Raw genomic sequence first — 20135 nt, 5'->3', positions numbered from 1 at the left:
TCTCTTCTGTAAGTGGGATGTTTGCAGTTTGGCTAGTTGACCACTTAAGGCATTTTTCAAAAATACAGTTTCTCCTGTAGGAAGTTAAAGCCCACCCCTCTCCTAGAAAAATGAAATATCCTGGGAAATATTGAAAAAGGCAGAATATTATATTTCCCTGGGTAGGAAACAGACTCACCTTTGTCAATGGGTCATTAAAATGCCTCAGCCAGTTTATAGCAAAGATCCCCCACCCCCCTTCAGCTCCAGGGTGATGGGATAAAGGCATGATAGTATTAGCCCTTTACCCATTGCACCACAGGGCATTTGGGAAGAAGCAATGCTCAACCAAACTTGGACTCAAAACAGTCTAGAGAGTTGCCCTTGCATGGCTCCATGGGAGTCTGACAACCAATCAGAATACAATATCAAGATCAAAGGCCCGAGAGGGTATAAAACCATGAACTTTCAGCATCTCGCTCCCTTCTTCACCCAACATCTTGACGCCTGTGATCACCTTTTTCCCCAGGACCTCAAACCATGTGGTTCTGTCCACCATTAAAACCATCTTTCCAAGCAGCCTCCATGTTTCCAGTGTCTCTTCCCCCACTTGGAACTGAACCCAAAAGGACATTTCTTCCAACAACCCCAAAATGGCAATAAGAATATGGATTTATGGAACTTCTGTATTCCATCAAAACCCTCTAGTTTTGTGCCATCATTGAATGTGTTCTGCTTGATGAATTAGAAAATCATGGGTGGTGTATCTTCTCTGTGGAATTATTGTGGTCAACGACTTGCAATTTGTATCTTTGTGTACTCACATTCTATTCAAACAAATCAATAACTTATAGAAGGTTCTATTCTCAGAAGGTTGCTTAACTCAGCTTTCGATAATAGTGCTTATTTAAGTAATTTAGAAATTATCAATATGTCAATATGATGCTGAAACGTATTACGTTATTTCAAGAGTTCTTATCCTTTTTTTGTGCGATGGACCACTTTTAGAGTCTTGTAAAACCCACAAACACCAGTTATGTTCAAATACAGCTATCGAAATATAAAAATAGATATAATATAGTAATACAGGTGAAAATAGTTATTTTCCAACCTAAATTCATAGATTCCCTGAATTCTATCCAGACACTCCCCAAGGGGTTTTTGGGCCCAGGTTAAGAACCCTACACTTCTTGATGTGAATAAAATATGTGTCCTATATGGGGAAGACTGTGACAGCACATGCCTACCACTTAAAACTCTGGAAACTTTTTAGTATTTCATGACTTTAAAATGCTTGAAAGAACTTGGGCAACTATACAACACTTGACTTTTTACCATGCCTAGGTACTTGTGATAGCAATCAATATCTCAATGCAATTTCAATTTCTAAATCTAAATTCAAAAGCATGAATTTATCTTTAGAGTTACTAACAGAGAAATGAAAACATGCTCCTTGCTTTTACTGATACTAGCTTTATAATTTTAACAGCTCTACAACACGACATCAGGACTTATGGCTTATTTGAAGAGTATAAAAACACAAAAAAATAACGCATTCAGTCTAACAAATGAAAGTTCTCAGCTTCAAAAGGTTCTAAAATTCTTCCAGCAATCTAGCCTTGAAACTTCGAAAAGAAAAGCTATACAAAAACTATCATGACCTTGTCTCTTTCTGATGCATGTTTTGTATTCCCTCAGGCAGTGAATAATTCTGCCAGTTTTAATATATCCATCTCTTTTCAAATCAATATTCAAGTTTGGAGAAACTGGAAACTTTTGACTCCTGACTCTCTCTCATTTTAATCACTGCAGGTTAAGCATATAAGGCATGGCAAGAAAGATGATTTTATAGAATTAGGGATTTAATTGTAAACCTGAATATATTTTGTAAAAGTGCTGCTAAGAAGCATAAATCTGGTTTCAATTGAACAAAGTATATGATACAAATTATATCAGTAAGGGTTATTAGTAATATTTTAAATATACATATATAATAAAGAACTGTCAAAAATGTAATATCAAAATCTTAGGCTGCTTTTGTGAGTCTAAAGTAGGGATGTCAAACTCACATTGTCACATGACATATCAGAACTTTTTTGCCCCTTTGCTAAACCGGGCATGGGCATGGCCAGCACATGATGTATCCGGGGCTGGAGGGGGGGGGGGAAGGGAGTTTGACAGCCCTAGTCTAAAATATGCAGGATAATTTGGGTACAAAACCTAATGAATCTCATCAGACTTTCTTGTGGCAAACAAATTCCTTTTACAGTAAATTATTTCAGCAAGTCCCCATGAATCTATATGTTATTTAAACTGTTTATCAGGGTATGACCTTTACCTGGCTGAAATGTTGTATCATAGGGCCAAAATTTTTGAAGGTACCTCAAATGGGCTAATTTGCAAACGCATGCAAAATCTGGAACCCATGTCTCCCATGGAATTGAAATTTGGCAAATTTTATAAAACATTTTGACATAAATGTAAAAGATTATATGACTTAAATGCAGAATTTGTTTTGTGATTAATTGCTTATTTTTAACTGCTAAAGGGTTCAACATAGGTTATTTTACAGGCAAATATATCTCTGAGTATCTTTCTGAATTTTTAAGAATTTTTCCAATGAAGGCAGTACATTAGAAGCTCTGCCAATGTTGAAGGCTTTGAGAAATCTGGTAAGAAATATCTCTGAAATGATAATCAAGGGGTCATATAGGTTGTTTACCATAAAAATAATTTGTAGGTGATATGTCTTGCTAACATTGCATTATTATCCTGTTAGTCAATGTTTTGGCTAACAGGATAATTTGAAAGATTTGGAAGAATAAATAATAAGTCAATTATCTTCAATACTAAATCCTGAGGTTGGTTTACTATCTATATTTTATAATACATGTAAATCAATCCACCTAAGAAATTAATTCATTTTTTCTTACTATCCGCTTTATTTTTATTGTAAAATGTAGAGATACTGAAATCTTTTATTGGAACAATGATATTGAAAACCATAGAACATTGTTTTGCTGAAAAATTATTGCAATGAATCACTGTGGAAAATTATAGTGGAAAAATTCAAGTAATTTGATTATCATTTATTATCTCTATTAACGTTTTCTTAATAGGTTAGTTTTGATAATACAAATGTCATTGTATACATGAATGTTTAAAATGTATTTTTTTAATTATTGTCATTTTCCAATATATTTGCGTTTGTTGGACTTTTTAAAAGTTTGTATTGTTTTTATTCTGTGATGCAAAATAAAAAATAAATCTTTTCTTATATGCGTTTACCATCATTCTTTATTTTCATTTCTGTTATTTACATTTGGGTACATTTTGTTGCATAGTTTCACAAAGCAAAAACATCGCAATGTTTTTGTACATCCTGTTCCACAGACTTGCAAAAACAATACACCAGTATGGCTGACCTTTGAAATAAATATTTAGGCCACTAGATGGCAGGGTTCCTTTTTTATTTCAGTTTTGCTTTATAACAGGTGCCCTTCCAATTCTGCATTCTTGCTTAACTTTTTTCTTCATGTTTTAACTCTGATCTATGTTTTAAAGGCAGCAGTTTCCTCATACATAACAGGACACAAGCTATCCCCATTATGTACCCTGTGAAAAATTATACCATATGTGAGGACCTGTTATTTCTCATAGGAGGATTCCTTTGGTTGCAGTTAATTTCAGGCCGCATTTCTGAGTTCCAAATTTCTTATGTACGAACATAAAGTTCTTCCAAATGAATTCCAGCCATTATTACTGCAGGTAGAGTAAAACAAGACTATATCCAGCCTAGTTTTGCGAAGTCAGCCACTACATTTCCAAACACATGGTGTTAGCATCTGCTTTAAAAAAAATAATTGCTAAACATTCCTTTTATTTCCTTGTATTGTTTTATTTTTTTTTCTTAAACTAAATTATTGTAGTTTATCATTTGTTCTGAAACAAGGTGATTTTTTAAAAAAAAGTGAAATGTAGCATAATATCTAGCACTGTAACATTTAGAATAATTATCATAATGAACCCATGGAAATATATAGCTTGTCACCATTTCAAAATAGTCAAGATATCCCATTCACGATCCCATTATTATCCTATCCTGTGTGACATTACACAGGATAGGAAAGCTTTTCATGGCCTGTCAAATGTTTTGTCTGGTAGAAGGCCTAACTTCTGTACTGCCAATCTTACTGCTTGTTTGTTTACTAAATTTAATAGCTTGTGTTATGTTGTTTTTAAGTGGGATTTTAAATTTTTATATTTAAATGTTTCAGTTTTGTTATTTGTGTGATCTTAAACATTGAAAAAATCGAGTCAATAAATAAATATTTAGAACTGAAGCTGAAGTATACCTTTCCACAGCCTGATCTCCCAGATATATTATGTATCAGTTCTTAACATCTACAGCCTTAAATAATATGAACGAATAGCCTCAAAATACACTGGAATTGAACTGAGTTGTAATATTCAAGAAACTGTTATAACTTAAAACAAATTCTCTCATATCTTTCCTAGATAGTTTCAGAAATATATCTAAGGAAATTAAAATGGGATGTGAAATAAAAAATAATGCTTTTTTTCTACGTCAAAACAAAGTTGCCAAACTCTAAAAAATTTCATACTTGTAATACAAAACACATATGCTCTTTTGACTGTGGTGTCAAAACACTGGCATCTGGAATAATGCTCTTGATAATGTGCTATTGGTGATGCTGATAATGTGTATACATGAAATACACATTATGGTGCACATGAAGGGGATGTACATTTTACTGCACCTGTTCTCCTGGGCCCACCCAGCAGGATGACTCCCGATTAAGAAGACCAGAACTCTGAGCGTGTAGCATCTGCACTAAGAGGTCTGTAGCTAAGGTGTGAGAAGGTTCTTCAAATCCAATTGTTAGGAGCTGCTGATAATCGCCTGTGGGCTGGTGACACAACACCCTGGGTGAAGAAAAAGGGAGAAGTCAGAGGTGATCTTTATAGCCTCCATCCTACCCAGGTAAGTACTCTGGAGATTGGAGTTCCCCTTGGAGTTCCCTTGTTTAATAATTAAGCATTCTTAGGGCATTCCTGTAGAATGCTTTAGAAGTACATGGTAAGTATTATCTGGCACGAAGTTATGTTGCATATTTGTCTTCTCAAAAGGTGGGTATAGTCAGATGAAAATGAGTTTACATTCTATTCAATCATACATTTGTCCTATTCTGTTTTCTCATTTTTTTCCAATACAAGATATTTGGATGAGCAGCCTGTCTTATTTTTGTATGTATGTTTAACACTAAAAGTCAAAAGTCAAAGAAATTTGAAAAGCAAGAGACATAGAGCAAATGAACTGTAATGAATGTGTGGATTTCTTCCATATCAGTACTTTCAGATGGCTGCCTGTTCTTTACAGTTGTACTAACACAATATTCCCAGTTTTTTTTAAAGTAAGTGGAATAATAATAATGGAAAAATAAGATAGAAAGCACAGGCGCTTTTCACTTGGAAGACTACCATCCTTTTGGAGGCAACAGAATATCTATATAGATAAAGTGTTCTCTGGAACCATCAGGTATCTATTATAAATCTATCTTTTCCTAGAGATAGGTATAGAGTCAGTATTGATCTTTTTACATTTTGTGTTTGAATCTTCAGAAGTGCTTCTTTGTATATGTTTTTCAGAAAGTGCTTATTGTTGACAGTCAGTCACCAGTCACAGTATTGAATTCAGTCATAATATTGAATCAAGCAGATGGCATCATCTACATTTGTTTTTACCACAATAAAAATGAGTGGGAAGTTTCAGCACACACTCACACAGAGAATCAATTTTATCCCACGCATTTCAAGTACATCCCACATTATAAAAATAGGAAAGTGTTTTAGAATAAAATTGCAATAGTGTTGTGGTATGCAATACTCTAAATTTCGGGTGTAGAATACTTATTCAAAATTTCCCATTAGAATGTTTATTAATGCCAAAGACAATGCAAGCTATTTCAATTGTAACTTAAATAGATATAAATCTGTCTGTCTCTCTCTGTGTGTGTTTGTGTGTGTTTTCCTTTAACAAATTTGGAAGCATTAATATACATAGTTAAAGTACTGTTTCTGAACATAATCTTGGTAGGAACATAGCTACCAAGGGAAAGTAGCAATGATGGAGCATTCCAATGATGGAATGATGGCCTGTCTATTCCACCTTCAAACGTGGTTCACAAATGCACGAGTGACTAGCACAGTTGTACATTATTATATAGTTTTATCAAGTTTATCCTTTAAGAACAATATTGGAGATTGGAGATAATGTATTTGAATACCTAAGGAAAATTCTATGTAAATAAAATGTCTGTATAGTGATAGAAGTGATGCTGCTGCAGCATCACAATTACTTAAGACGATACAAAACTTTAGTTTTCCATCAATGATTAGGACCTCAATTATTTAAGTGCAAATGTATAGCAGTCTTTAGATATCTCTGCAATAGAAGAGGTTCATATAGGTACCCTATTTTCCCCCAAATAAGACCTCCCTGGATAATAAGCCCAATCAGGCTTTTGAGCGCATGTGCTAAAATAAGCCCTCCCTGGAAATATTGCAACACACTAGCAGCCATGAGGTGATCACGCTCGCCGCCTCCTGCACCTGAAAAATAATAAGACCTCCCCAAAAATAAGGCCAAGTGCTTATTTTTGGGGTCAAAAGAAAATAAGACCCTGTATTATTTTTGGGGAAACACATATGACTGGTCAGTGACCATTTAAAGTTATACTGGATCTCCCTTGAGATACCTATAACCTAATGGCCATCCACACACACATTTATGTAACTACATTTCCAGTACTTGGCAACCCAACCATGTTTATGGCCATTTGCAGTGTCCCATAATCATATGACTGTGTTTTATGAAGTGGTTGCTGAAAACCAGCATTTATTTCTGGTTTTCAACAAAACTCATCCATAGCAAACAATTGGTTTACTTAACAACTACAGCATTCACTAATAACCACTGCAAAAAGTGTTGTAAAATCAGGTCAGTCACATGGGTGACTCACTTTATGATTGTTACAAATTATGACCATAATGGCCAAACTCCATTATGGTCATAGAGTGTGAACTACATGCAGGATGACTTTAATTCAATCCCAGTTGAACCAACCTTCCCAAGTTGAAAGGAAAGATCTCTTCCCATCATTGTGATGAACACTGATAGTCAAAAGAAAACAATGCTAGGTTAAAGGGACAAAATAATTCAACCTAGCACAGAGCAAATGTATAATATACAACAGCAGGAGGGGAGACATGTTGACAAGAACCAGAAATACAAAACGGGAAAAAACCAGTCTCCAAGGACACATGGCTTGGGAATCGAATGTGAAAGTGCATTGGGAGGCACCAAGCTCCAAGCCATCCCCAAAACATCATAAAGGCATCTTATTGGACACTGATGGACTGGTCAAGTGGGGGAGGGCTGGGGAAAGGTGGGAAAGTGTAACCTTTGCATGGGAATATTCAGATCTCGTTTTACTTTCTCTGCAACCACCTAACTGTAGGTGGATGGAGTTGAGGGTCTTTCTTTCCTAAAAGTCTATGTTTGGGCAGGTCTGACAAAGTATTTTGAAACCCTACTAATACTAATTAAATATTCTTCAACCAAAGCATCAACCCAAAGCAATTCCCTCAAGAGAAGTTGTATAAGAATATTATTTAGGTAAGTACAAATTCACTGAAGCTACCCGGTATGCCAGTAAGAGGAAGCAGATCACCTATACAACATCATCTAACTGAAGGCTCAGGGAATTTTGTCAAAAAGTCCCTGATCAGACAATCTGTTGCAGCAGTTTGTAAAGGATAACACTCCTGCATGTCAAAAACATCTTGGAGACAACCAACAGAATACTACAACCACTTCATATCACAAAAGCACACAAATTAATCAATGCTCTTCAAAAATTGTAAATAAACCAAGAGATCCAGAAGCCTAAGAATTGCATCATCTACAACATACAATGTAAGGACTGTAACAGCCACTATGTAGGACTTACTGGCAGATGATTAGCAGAGCACATCCATGAACATCAACTAGCAGTCAGAAGGCATGATGAAAACTCCTTAATCTCACAACACATGAGCAAATCCAACCACAGTTTCAACTGAGAAACTATTTGCAATCCCCCCCTCCCTTCAATTTAGTCATGTCAGATTTTTGGAAACTGCCTGGACAAGTTCCTGCAGTTTTCTTGGCAAGGTTTTCCAGAAATAATTTGTCATTGTTTCCTTCCTAGGGCAAGAGAAAGTGACTGACCCAGATAATCCAGTTGTTCAAAATGGGACTAGAATTCACACTGTCCCAGTTTCTAGCCTGATGCCTTAACCATTACACCATTACATTAAGTCAGTCTGTATAAGTGTTATGCCAATGGCCTATATCCCTAGTTCTGCACACCTACCAGGATAGTACATCAGAACTGTGCTCACTGTCAGGATCTATAGGCACCCACCGTCCTATGGACCAAAGCTTCTGCATTTTCACAGTTGTTTCATCTCCTGTATCACGGAAGCATAGGAAGTAGCTACAACACAAAGATTGCATGGAAGCAGTGAATTGGTTGGCTGATCAAACAGCCTCTGGAAAACTCAAGAAATAAACATTAGTTAAGACCAAACAACGAATTATTTTGATACAACATGGAATCTTTCATCAACAGAAGTATAGAAAGGGAGATGTGTTTTTAAATGATCTGTCTAGCTAGGTCATATTGACTCTCCTCATGTAATTCACTGCTGTATGAGATCATCCAACATCATTGGATGAGATATCAGTATGCAGATGATAACTCAGCTCTGCATCTCCATTACCAATGATCCAAGTGATGCCGTGGCTGCTATTTTACAGCACATGGAAGCTGTGGGAGTCTGAATGGGGGACAACAGGCTACAACTGAACTCTGGTAAGATGGAGTGTTGTGGGTTCAAGGGGCCTTGGGATCTGGTTGTTTATCATCTTTAGTTCTGGATTGCACTCTCCCAGCCAGACCCGGTGTACAACCTGGGGATTCTCCTACAGTCATGCCTTCCGCTCAAAATTCACATGGCAATCATTTCTATAAGGACACTTGCACAACTTCATATTGTGAACCAGTCACACCTTTATCTGAATCTGTGCAAGTCACTCATGCCCTGGCCATCTCTCAGTTGGATTGCTGTAATGCATTCTACATGAGGCTACCCTTAAAGACTATTTGGAAGCTACAACTAGTCTGAAATGCAGCAGCGCAGATAGCTCTATGGGCCCTAAGGTGACACATACAATACCACTGTGGCATCAGCTGCAGTTTACTTCTGGGTCCAATTCAAGGTATTAGTTTTTACCTTTAAAGCATGGGTCCAGGGTATCTGAGGAGCTACTTTTCCCCAGTGGGACTTGCCAACCCTATTCACTCCAGTGGAAGGAGCCTATTGCAGACCCCACCTGCTAAACAATCCTGGCTGGTGGGCTCAAAGAGAAGAGCCTTTCTGCTGGGATCCCAACATTCTACCATAAGAGACAAAAGCTGTTCCCACTCTTTAAGCCTTCCAGAAAAGTATCAAAACCTGGTTTTGCCAGTTGGCTTAGCAAAGGGCCTTGAGGAGGTGCTCACCACTGGACATAATTGATGGGTAAGATAAAGATCTCATGTCTTGGTTCTAGTTTTTTTATATAGCTTTTTGAACTTTAATTGCTCATATATTTATATTTTTATTGTTTGTAAGTCACCCAAAGTAGCCCTATCAGTGAGGTGGGTAGCATATAAATTTAATAAATAAATAAAAATAAAATAAATCTCCTCAGTATCTCCAGCAACTCACTATTCTGTCCGGAGGGTTTGATTCCGAGCAGCAGACCCCTCCAAGATGTCCAGGTTCCAGCGCATCTTCTTATAAAGATTGTGGGGAATATGAGCAGCTGTGTATGGTGCTGAGATGCAGTAGCGAAAGATGGAAACTTGCCAAGTCTCATTCATCCAAAATTTCCCACAGAAGAAACATGATACGCTGGTGGAGATTTTGAGACAAATATGGCGTGACAGATATGTTTGTGCATGTAAGTAAGAAGAAAGTTGAGGCAACAGAGCAGATTCGAAACCAAGAGCAATTTCCTCTTTCTTGGACAAAAATAAATAAATCAGTAACTTTTGAAGAAAAATTATCAATGTGAGCCTAAGTTATCGAAACATAATGGAACCTTAGGCTTCCTTTCAGTATTCCTGAAAATGGGATAGGATCGTCCTAGATTTAGACTTTTTTAAACAGGCTCTTTAGGTGAACTTTAAAAAGCTACTCAATTTTCTGTCTGTTAACAGTCTAGGACTGTGATGGCAAACCTATGGCATATGTGCCTGAAGTGGCACAGGTGGCGTCGCCCATTCCTCTTCTGGGTTTCTGGTGTGCATGTGCACGCGATGATCAGCTGGCCTTTGTGGGTGCTGCAGTGCCAGAAACCGGAAGAGTTGGTCTTCCTTTTTCCGGCGTGAGCATGCATGTCCAGCTAATAGGCACATGCGCATACGTGGCAGTAACCGGAAGAGTTGCTTGCTGGAGTGCATGTGTGCGCCGAAAACCAGAAGTACATTATCCAGTGCGCCCATGCCCCTGGGCAGCTCCTCTTCCTGATCGTGACCCAGATGAGCATGTGCACATGCTTGAAGGGTGCCCGTGTATGCAAAGTGGTCACTTTTGGCACTCTGGGCTGCCCGTGTGCATGCTCCCTTTTCGGCACTAGGTGCTGAAAAAGTTTACCATCACTGGTGTAGAGATACTTGAGAGAGCAAAAACACACCATAAACGTGTGCTTTATGGCACATACCAAATGTTGGCTTTATTTGGAAGAACATTTTCTCCAATTCTACACAGTTGAATGATTAGCAAAGATCAATTCTGAAACATTTGTCTAACCTTGCATCATCTTGCATTGGCTAATTTGTTTTAACAGTTTTTGTTTTAATTTATATATATATATATATGAATATTTGCTGCTACTGTTTTAACTTGTATGCTGCCCAGAATCACATAAACAAAATGGACAGTTATACAAATTGAAATAAAGAAATAAATCACACTAAGTACATAGAGCTAACCTTTCCCTCATGAGTGCTTTGTACCTGAATGGGTCTGTATCTTCAAGAGAAACAAAGCTGAAGGAAGCGTACATCAGAACCAGTTGCTCAAGCTGGCAAGCCAATTGCTGAGAAATTTCCAGAAGCTGTGACAAATGGAAGAACAAATGTTTTGAAATTGGAAGATAAAAACCGAGGTCTTGAACAATATCAGGCAAATCCTTGAGACCAGGCTAATCCCCAATATTTACTCTGCTAACACAATTCTGTTGTTCCATTAGTTAAAATATGATTTGAGGCTTCATGGGGTGGGTGGTGGGTGGGAGGTGTTACAACCAAATTCCTCATATCTGAAATCTAAGATAAACACTAAGGCTGGGGTATTCCTTACTGCCTCCTTCCCTCTCAGCAAGAGGAAAAAGCACTGCTTTCAACCAACAATCAGTTCACTACCGAAAGTGAGAAAGAAATGTGTCTCCTCCTTTTTCTGTTCTGCCACAGAGCTTCCATTGCCTACCCTGTAGTAAAAAAAAAGTGGTGGTAGAAAGGAGGCGGGTTACAGATGGAGGATATCATGATCCAAATAATCAGTCTGTGAATAAAAGCCTATTTTTGGTTTTCTACAGGCAAGCAACACATATTAAGGAGCATTGCTTATAGAGGAACACATGGCATTGGATTAGTATAAGGATGTCACCCTATAGGCATGTTGTTAAGTTCTGTGCCCAGCTGTAGGTAGAGAAACCTAGAGCATTTCCAGTTTAAAAAATGGCAGGAAATTTATTTATCTGAATGTGCCATGGTTCAGGATTTGTAAATCCAAACTCCTCTTTCACCTCTCTTCCAGAAAGGAGGATAATCCTTTATAGTAGTTTGTTTCCTACACACACACACACACACACACACACACACACACACACACACACGGGATCTGTCTAGTTCTCATCTTTTGCTGCTCAAGAACCTGGCCAAGTATTTCAAAGTTGTCCTCTAAAAAAGGGAAGGAGGAGGGAAGTGCGAGCGCATGAACTGTGAACCATCCTTTGGGAAACTCAATTGGCATTGTCAAGCAATTCTTCGAATAAGGAAGCACCCTTTCAAGTGTCCCCATACTGTAGACCCCCTGCAGTACAGAAATGATATGAGGGAGGCTTGCTGGGATATGGGGGTATAGAGGAAAAACAATAATGGGAGGGATGAAGAAATGGTAAGAAAATACTCCTCTAGAAAAGAAAGACAGAAAGATCACCTTTAAGTACAACTGAAACATTGCAAAACCCTGAGTTATTAGAATGATGTGAGAAATGCAGCAGGTTTCTGAGGAAAGTGTAGACTTTCTGCAGCAATAAAATGATGAAGGAGGAGATCTAAATATTGGGCTGTATGCTGAATAATAACTAAGAGGCAACAATGGGTGTATTTTGTGGAAATGGTCATATGTAGTCGTCTGAATATATCTGCCTTTTATGGATCTGGGAATCTAACACCCCTACATTGAGAGGCATGTGTAACCTTCTCCATCTAACCTGGAGCATTTTCACATGGAGTGTTTTTGCTAATTCAGAATCAGCTCCAAATTTGAACAGTATTGTCTGGTTTTGAGAGAGAAGTCCCAGCCCTGCTCCACTATAGGTTTGTTTTTCTTTCTGTTTAGAAAACCAAAGAAAAGCGCAGCCCTGAATAGTCAGTGGGGACTTCTAGATTTACCATTTCCTGTATTCCCCATATCAATTTGCTATGATTCCACCTCTGGAGACTTTGCTAAATGTAAAAAAAGTTTGTGTGTGTGTGTGTGTGTGTGTGTGTGTGTGTGTGTGTGTATTTACAAATCATCTTCCTTAATACCGTTTTCCCTGATACCAACATAGATTTGGGGAGGGATGGTAGCAAATTATTTCCTTTTTCAGCTGCAAATGAGAGGGCAGGGTTCTTGTTAGTCTAGGGCCCAATGCGATGTAAGGGATGGGAACTGATTGAACAATACTCTTTGTATTTCCCTATTGATTGGCTGAAGACAACACTGAATGCTCATAGTAATCTTTGCATATTTTCAACACTTGTAGGTTGGAAGATATGAATATGATTGTATCGGTTGAATAACTTTGGAAATATTTGAAACTGGGGAAGAAGTGACACATTAGGCTTATCAATGATCCTGTTACATCTAGCTGCTCAGTTTAGTGTCACTTTATTTGTTTTATCCAATTTATCTCAAAATGTTCCCTCCTAATATATTTATATAGTTTATTTAATATAGAGATTGTGTCTTTTACATTTAAGAGATATTTCTTTATGAAAGACAAATGTAGAACAATGATAAAAATGATAAATACTTTAATAGATAAAAGTTGAAATGACATTGTAATTTTGGTCGTACACACAAGAAGCATATGATTATAGGTACAGTATCACTGAAACAAATCTGGAATGAATCTCAATTACCCTCCACAAACTAAAGATATAAGAACTTTGAAGAGTTTTTCTATTCTGGAATGTATTTCTCCTCCCCTCTTGTCATTCTCGAGTTAGTGCCACAAAGATGCAAACAAGAGTAGTTTTCTCTGCTCTCCCCCCCACAACCCAGCTGGATGGAATAGGACCAAGGGCTTCAATGGAAACACTCACTCTTTTCCGGACTGGCTCCTGTGGAGGTCTTAAATAAGGTGTGCAGCTGCGTGCTGTTGATTCCAAATAGTGGAAATATGGCTGGCACATCTGCAAAAAGGTGGGCATGGCTTTGGCAAACTGTTCCTTCTGCATTCTGTCTCTGCTGAAAATAGGAGAGCACTAACGTCAAGGAGAGCCCCTGCCTTTACTCCCTGCTCAGCACTATTCTGTGACACACTTACTAGTGCTACTACACACACACACACACCTGGGGCATATATATGATACCGTAGCAATAACTGCAGCCTGGGTTCAAAATCTGGAAGATTCCTCTTTTTAACTGAGATATGGCAAAGAGCTTGGTAGAAGAATCTATCGATATTGCTGCCTTTGGCCACCAGGATGCCTACTGGAAATCAGCAAGGAATCAGGAATGAAGTGCCTTACCTACTATCCTAATGGGAAAAATAATACAGAAATTCTCTCATATCTGAATTCCTGCATTACCTTATTCAATGCCTTCTCATGCTTTTTGATATTGCTCTTTGAAACAAACCATAACTATAACAATAATTTTTTAAGATTTTTAGAAAAACAGAGTTTAGCATGTTCAATTCATGATTTATCCTATTCTGAAGAAGGGGGTCTAAAAATAGGAGAAAACACTGGGACAAAATAAAAAGTAATGGATGACTTGGCTTTATTAAGGGCTCTCTTCTGTATTACTAGTCAGAAACCAAATATTAGCAATAGCAATAGCAAAGCAGTTAGACTTATATACTGCTTCATAGGGATTTCAGCCCTCTCTAAGCGGTTTACAGAGTCAGCATATTGCCCCCAACAATCCGGGTCCTCATTTTACCCACCTCGGAAGGATGGAAGGCTGAATCAACCTTGAGCCGGTGAGATTTGAACAGCCGAACTGCAGAACTGCAGTCAGCTGAAGTAGCCTGCAGTGCTGCATTTAACCACTGCGCCACCTTATATTCAAATCATGACAGATACCCAAACATAAAGAACGGTTATATCTGAGTTTCATCCAGATTAACCTAGAGCAGGCATAAGGTAGATACAGATATTTTTTTCTTAATTAATTTTGAAGACATAGGCCTTTTTGCTCTGTTGAACTACTTTTTAATGCCCTTGATTTGGTGAGAAACTACACCAGCTGTCATGTTGTGGGGAGGGGATTATCAAAACAGTTATGGTATGTTAGACGTCACAATAGTGTCACTAAAGTCAGCCAGCCCTTTATAAAATATATGAGACAGATACATAAGAAAGAGACAGGACTTAGATTACATAGTTGCATCACCATCTTGATTTTCTTTTACCTACCCCCATGGATGCACCTGTATATCAGCAAGAAATTTGCTACCTTCATTGCTAATCTACCTCTTGCCTTTATTACCTGGATTCACTGTTGCTGCTTGTGACCTGATCTCCTCCAAGTTAATGGATGATAGAAGTTTAAGTGTCTTGAGGCTACCCTTGGATAGTGTTGGAGTAAGCGCAAAAATGTTTTACAGCAAAGGATGACTTATTCTTATATCATAAACTGGGGATTAAATTAAAGAAACATCATGGAGGAAGAAATGCATACCGAACAAGCTCACAAGAAGTCCAAGATCTTCTGATCAGTCATATGATATTTACTGAAGTTAGCAAACCATGTTCAAACAATCTCAGAAATTGCTGTTTCAAAAATAAGCTCTACACAGAGGAAAAGCATTCGGGACTTATTGCATTTCTCCTTCCTGTCTGCAAGAGAAGAGCTGCTGGGCAGATTGAAAGCAGTTGTGTTCCTTCCTTCCACTCCTTTGGAGTGGAATTGCCAATACAACAGCAGCTCTCCTGAAAAGAACAACCAAAACATTGCCGTGCAATAGAGAAGTATGAACTACATCAATAAGTAGATATAGTTGTGTAGCAATATGGAGATATAGAAGATAGATATTGTACAGAAGTTGCAAAGTAATACTGTAGAAGTGTAGCTGTAGAACTAAGAACACTGGAATAGAAGTAACCTAATGGGGAAAATAGACATGGCAATAGTAATACATAAGTAGTTAGAGTGAAATATAAGACATTGGCCAAGAAATAAGACCTATAGTAAATAAGTCAAAGATACAGAGGGAAACCAAGCAAAAATCCAACTAGCAATCATTCAAAAGCACCTATAACACTGTCCAGCATATCAAACTTTTGGCTCCCTCTTTGGGGTGGATTGGCTGATTTCCATTTGTCTTTTGCTTTTGCATCTGTCATATTTTCTATTGGGTTGCTTATTATTGTGAGATGCCCACAGAAACCATTTCATAGCCAGATTTCACTTTGTTAGATTTATTTTATTCTTCATCTGAATTCCAAGATCAACAACCTGAAGCTTGAGACAAAATGCACACTTTTACAATAGAAAGATTTGAGTCTGAATTGAAATAATTTCCATCTCAAAACGGTTCTATTAATCTTTTGCTTTTGATGGAGGAATAAAATCCATTTTATTATTTATTTAAGTTGTTTTGTTAACATTTGGGTTTCAGAAATTTTTGATCATTTAATTAATTTCCCCCCGTAGTATCTTCAAAACTCACTGAAGTTGAGCTCACTTCCTAATGGTTATGTTCATATAGTTTGCTTTGGTAATAAGGTGAAAGTATTTTTGCATTCATATTTATTTTCACTTTTCAATTGCTAGAATTCTACAGCTGTGGAATTTCCTGGTGGCTTCTATCTAGGTATTACACAATCCTGTTAAGATTTTTGAAATCAGCCAAGGTTGGCTGGTGCAGACATGTGCTGGGCACTGCTGCTTTAGATATATTATATTATCCTTGGCCATGTTAAAATAATTAAAGTCAAGTTTCAGCATCATGCTGTCAAAAAGCTGCTAATATTTCCATATCTTAACCCACCTGTACAGAAGGTAAGTCTGGAAGTCCTCTGCTTTCTTCAGCAAATATTTCAATTTTTCAGTTATTGGAGCAAGCAACTTTTCTAAAGTGATGTTCATTTCTGATGGAGTCTCAGGCTGTGGTTGAGCATTGCTCAGCCAGTGAGATTCTGCAATTGGAGGAGATATAAGACATAGTCCTGGACTATGAGGACTGAGACTCGGGGTGCCTTCAGGGCTAGATATTGGAATATCCAGAGAGCCATCTGAGAGACAACTGTACCCTTGCTTACTGGCCATCTTCAATGACCTGCTTCAGGCAATCTGCCAAGAAAAAGACAGGGAACTAAACATCTAGATATCTTAAGTATCTTCAGAGTGCTACCAAATAAAAATGGAAATCTCAAAATAACAGCTTTACCTTCCCATGCCCTTTTTGTTACTGAAGTATATTGATTAGTATTATGATCATGAGTTTGAGGTTTACTGAATGACCACTGACACCTGTAATTCAATGTATCCTATCACACAATTTGTGAATAAAATTGACATAGCAAATTCCTTAAAGAATATGTGAGTACAAATGTTTTAAAGTAAATGATTCAAATTACTATTTATGCATTTTTTTCAAAATATATGTGTAGATCAGATGAGTGACACAGTGGCCTAGAGGTGAAGGCTCTCACCTCCTACTTGGAAGATTGAGATTCAATCCTAGATAGTTCAATCCTAGATAGTGACATTTGTTTCTCTATCAGGGCACGAAGAGAAAATATCAGCTGTGAACTCCGCATAGGTGTCAGGAAGGTCATCCAGTCAGTAAATGCTCAGCTCCATTCAGTTGCCCCCGACTCCACCCCAAATAAAGGGATTACAGCGTTGTAAAAAGAAAAAAAATGTGTACACCAGCCAACTGAGAAGATCCACTACAGCTAGTATATCATGAAGGCTTACTGGGTACTGGAGAGATCAAACCGGCCTACAAGAACCAAATGAAACTAGAAAAAAAGACATATCAGGGAAAAATATTACATGACCAGTACATTAAAAAAAATAGGCAAGGCAGATAGATCTGGCAATGGTTAAGAGAAGGGAAATAAAGAAAGTGTCAGAAGAGCTAATTCCGGCTGCAATAGGCCAAGACTTAATGAATACAAGACCAGAATTGAGATATAGCAACAGACAGCAAATGCCGCTTCTGCAAAGAAGCTTAAGAAACGATGGACCACCTAGTTAGCTGCTGCAGGAAGTTTGCAGAGACTGACTATAAAAACAGCATGACAAAATAGCAATAATGGTGCATTAGAATAACTACAAGAAATACCATTTGCCTGTAAGCAAGAACTGGTGAGGCCAAAGTAATAGAAAAGGAAGAAGCTAAAATGCTCTCTGACTTCAGAATTCAAACATTCTGTCATATAACACCCCAGACTTACCGTATATACTCGAGTATAGGCCGACCCGAATATAAGCCGAGGCACCTAATTTTACCACAAAAAACTGGAAAAGTTATTGACTCGAGTATAAGCCTAGGGTGGGAAATGCAGCAGCTACCGATAAATTTTAAAAATAAAAATAGATACCAATAATGCCATTGCCCATTGAATAACATATACAGCCTGCCTGTGCCCATTAAATATACAGTAGCCATTGTAAAAATTTGCTCTGCATAACAAATTATTATCACACAATACTGGTGTATTCAATGAAATACTTCACTCACCTCATGATGCTGATGTCCCGCTGTGATGATGATGTCCCGCCTCCTATGACACACGGCACAGTGATTCCTATCATTGGATCACTGTACCAGAGGAGGTGGGACATCGCTATGTGGCTGCTTGCCATAACAAGGAGGAGGTGGGACATCGTTGCAGAGCGGCAGGAGGGGGAGGAAGGGGAATCGTAAGATAGCCCTGCATTACATTAGAACGTGAGGAGGGGGGATGGTGCGGTGCACGCTGCGCGGCAAACTGACACAGAGGGAGGGGAAACTCAGGGGCGCTGGGCCATTCACGAGCGTCACCCAGCAGCATGGCCCCGCCCCTTTTTCTCCTCCATTTCGGGCAAATTTTTCACTGACTCGAGTATAAGCCGAGGCGGCTTTTTTCAGCTCAAAAAGTGGGCTGAAAAACTAGGCTTATACTTGAGTATATACAGTAACTTTTTGTAAGAAAGAAAAAAGTCTGGCAAGTGAACATTGCAGTATCTTGGAAACAGCAGAATAAAAGTGATAGTAGTAGAGAAACTCATAAAATGCAAAGACCTGAAAACATATGTAGAATAACTGGCAAAAGAAATAGAGATAGTAATAGGTGCCTTAAGTACAATCCCAAAACATCTGCCACTTGAATACCATCAGCATTGACAAAATCACCACCAGTCAATTGCAAAAGGCAGCTTTACCCGGAACAGCTTACATCCTGATGATAACCTTTAACACCATCAAATGAAAACCCCTGTCTATTCTAGATTCTAGTTCCTGGGAAGTATTCAATATGTGGATAAAAATGTCAAAACATCTAATGCCAAAATGAAACATAAAACATGTTTAAACATCTGGCTGACTCTATGATCAAACAACAATAACAACTCAAACCAGTTACAATCAGAATTAACTCTAGACAGGATTTGCAAAGTGGATTATAATACACATGAAATTAAACTGTGATATATATGTGGTTTGGGTTATTGTAGTGACCTTTTGAAGTTACAACAGAACTAGAAAAGTGACTTACAGTCTGCCCATTTTTCATATGACCATTGCCGCATCCTCGTGGTCATGTGATCAAACTTTAAATTATTGACAACTGGTTCATATAACAGTTGCAATGTCCCAGGATCATGTGATCACCTTCTGACAAGCAAAGTCAATGCAGAAGCCAGATTCACTTAACAACTATGTTATTAACTTAACAACTGCAGGGATTCACCTGTGGCAAGAAAGATTATAAAAAGGGTCAAAACTCATGTAACAAATGTCTCACTTAGCAACATAAATTTTGGGCTCAATTGTGGTCGTAAGTCAAGGACTACCTGTAATACTGTTGTTTATTATGTGACTGAATTAAAGTTCCTAATAAGCCTTGAGATAAAAGTAAAGTTTGATTTGGCAAAGATGTATATAATAGTGTTTTATTTTTAAAGTGACAAACACTAGTTTACCTACACTTTGCTCTCTCCGGAAATTATAATTTAATATATACAAGGTAGTAGACACAGACAGGAATGCATGAAGGAGAAAAAAATAGCCCCGGAAAACAGATTCAGCAAGTTATGTACCATTGGGAAACCAAACTTTGAAAAATAATAAAATTTACTATGTTGCATCTGTGACCAATTTTCTTCCTTGTATTGTTTGCTCATATTTGAAAACAGTAAGATATTGCCTCAATGGGAACCATAGATAAGATAAAATCTTCAACATAATGCAGAGGATTCAAACTGTGTAATAAGGGAGATGTCACTATGAAGAGGAAATCTTGGGGGGGAAACAGAGACCCACCTAGGTTTAACAGAAGAGCAATCCACGGACTGTTACAGTTGGAACACTGATGCTTAGTCTTGGCAGG

At 37.8% G+C, this 20135-nt stretch overlaps 1 protein-coding gene across 1 annotated transcript; it reads right to left on the bottom strand.

Annotated features, from left to right (window-relative positions):
* Window positions 1–4319: 4319 nt before the first annotated feature.
* Window positions 4320–16863, bottom strand: C2H19orf67 (chromosome 2 C19orf67 homolog). The gene is made up of 6 exons (XM_032209193.1): window positions 16586–16863; window positions 13689–13833; window positions 11109–11209; window positions 9817–10002; window positions 8418–8540; window positions 4320–4926 (listed from the first exon to the last, which is right to left on the bottom strand). The coding sequence occupies exons 1-6, from the start codon at window positions 16861–16863 to the stop codon at window positions 4752–4754; spliced, it is 1008 nt and encodes a 335-aa protein (XP_032065084.1). The 3' UTR covers window positions 4320–4751.
* Window positions 16864–20135: the final 3272 nt, after the last annotated feature.

Source organism: Thamnophis elegans, chromosome 2, assembly GCF_009769535.1.
Source record: "Thamnophis elegans isolate rThaEle1 chromosome 2, rThaEle1.pri, whole genome shotgun sequence".
NCBI classification, from domain to species: domain Eukaryota; kingdom Metazoa; phylum Chordata; class Lepidosauria; order Squamata; family Colubridae; genus Thamnophis; species Thamnophis elegans.
This window is presented reverse-complemented; position numbering and strand designations above follow the sequence as displayed.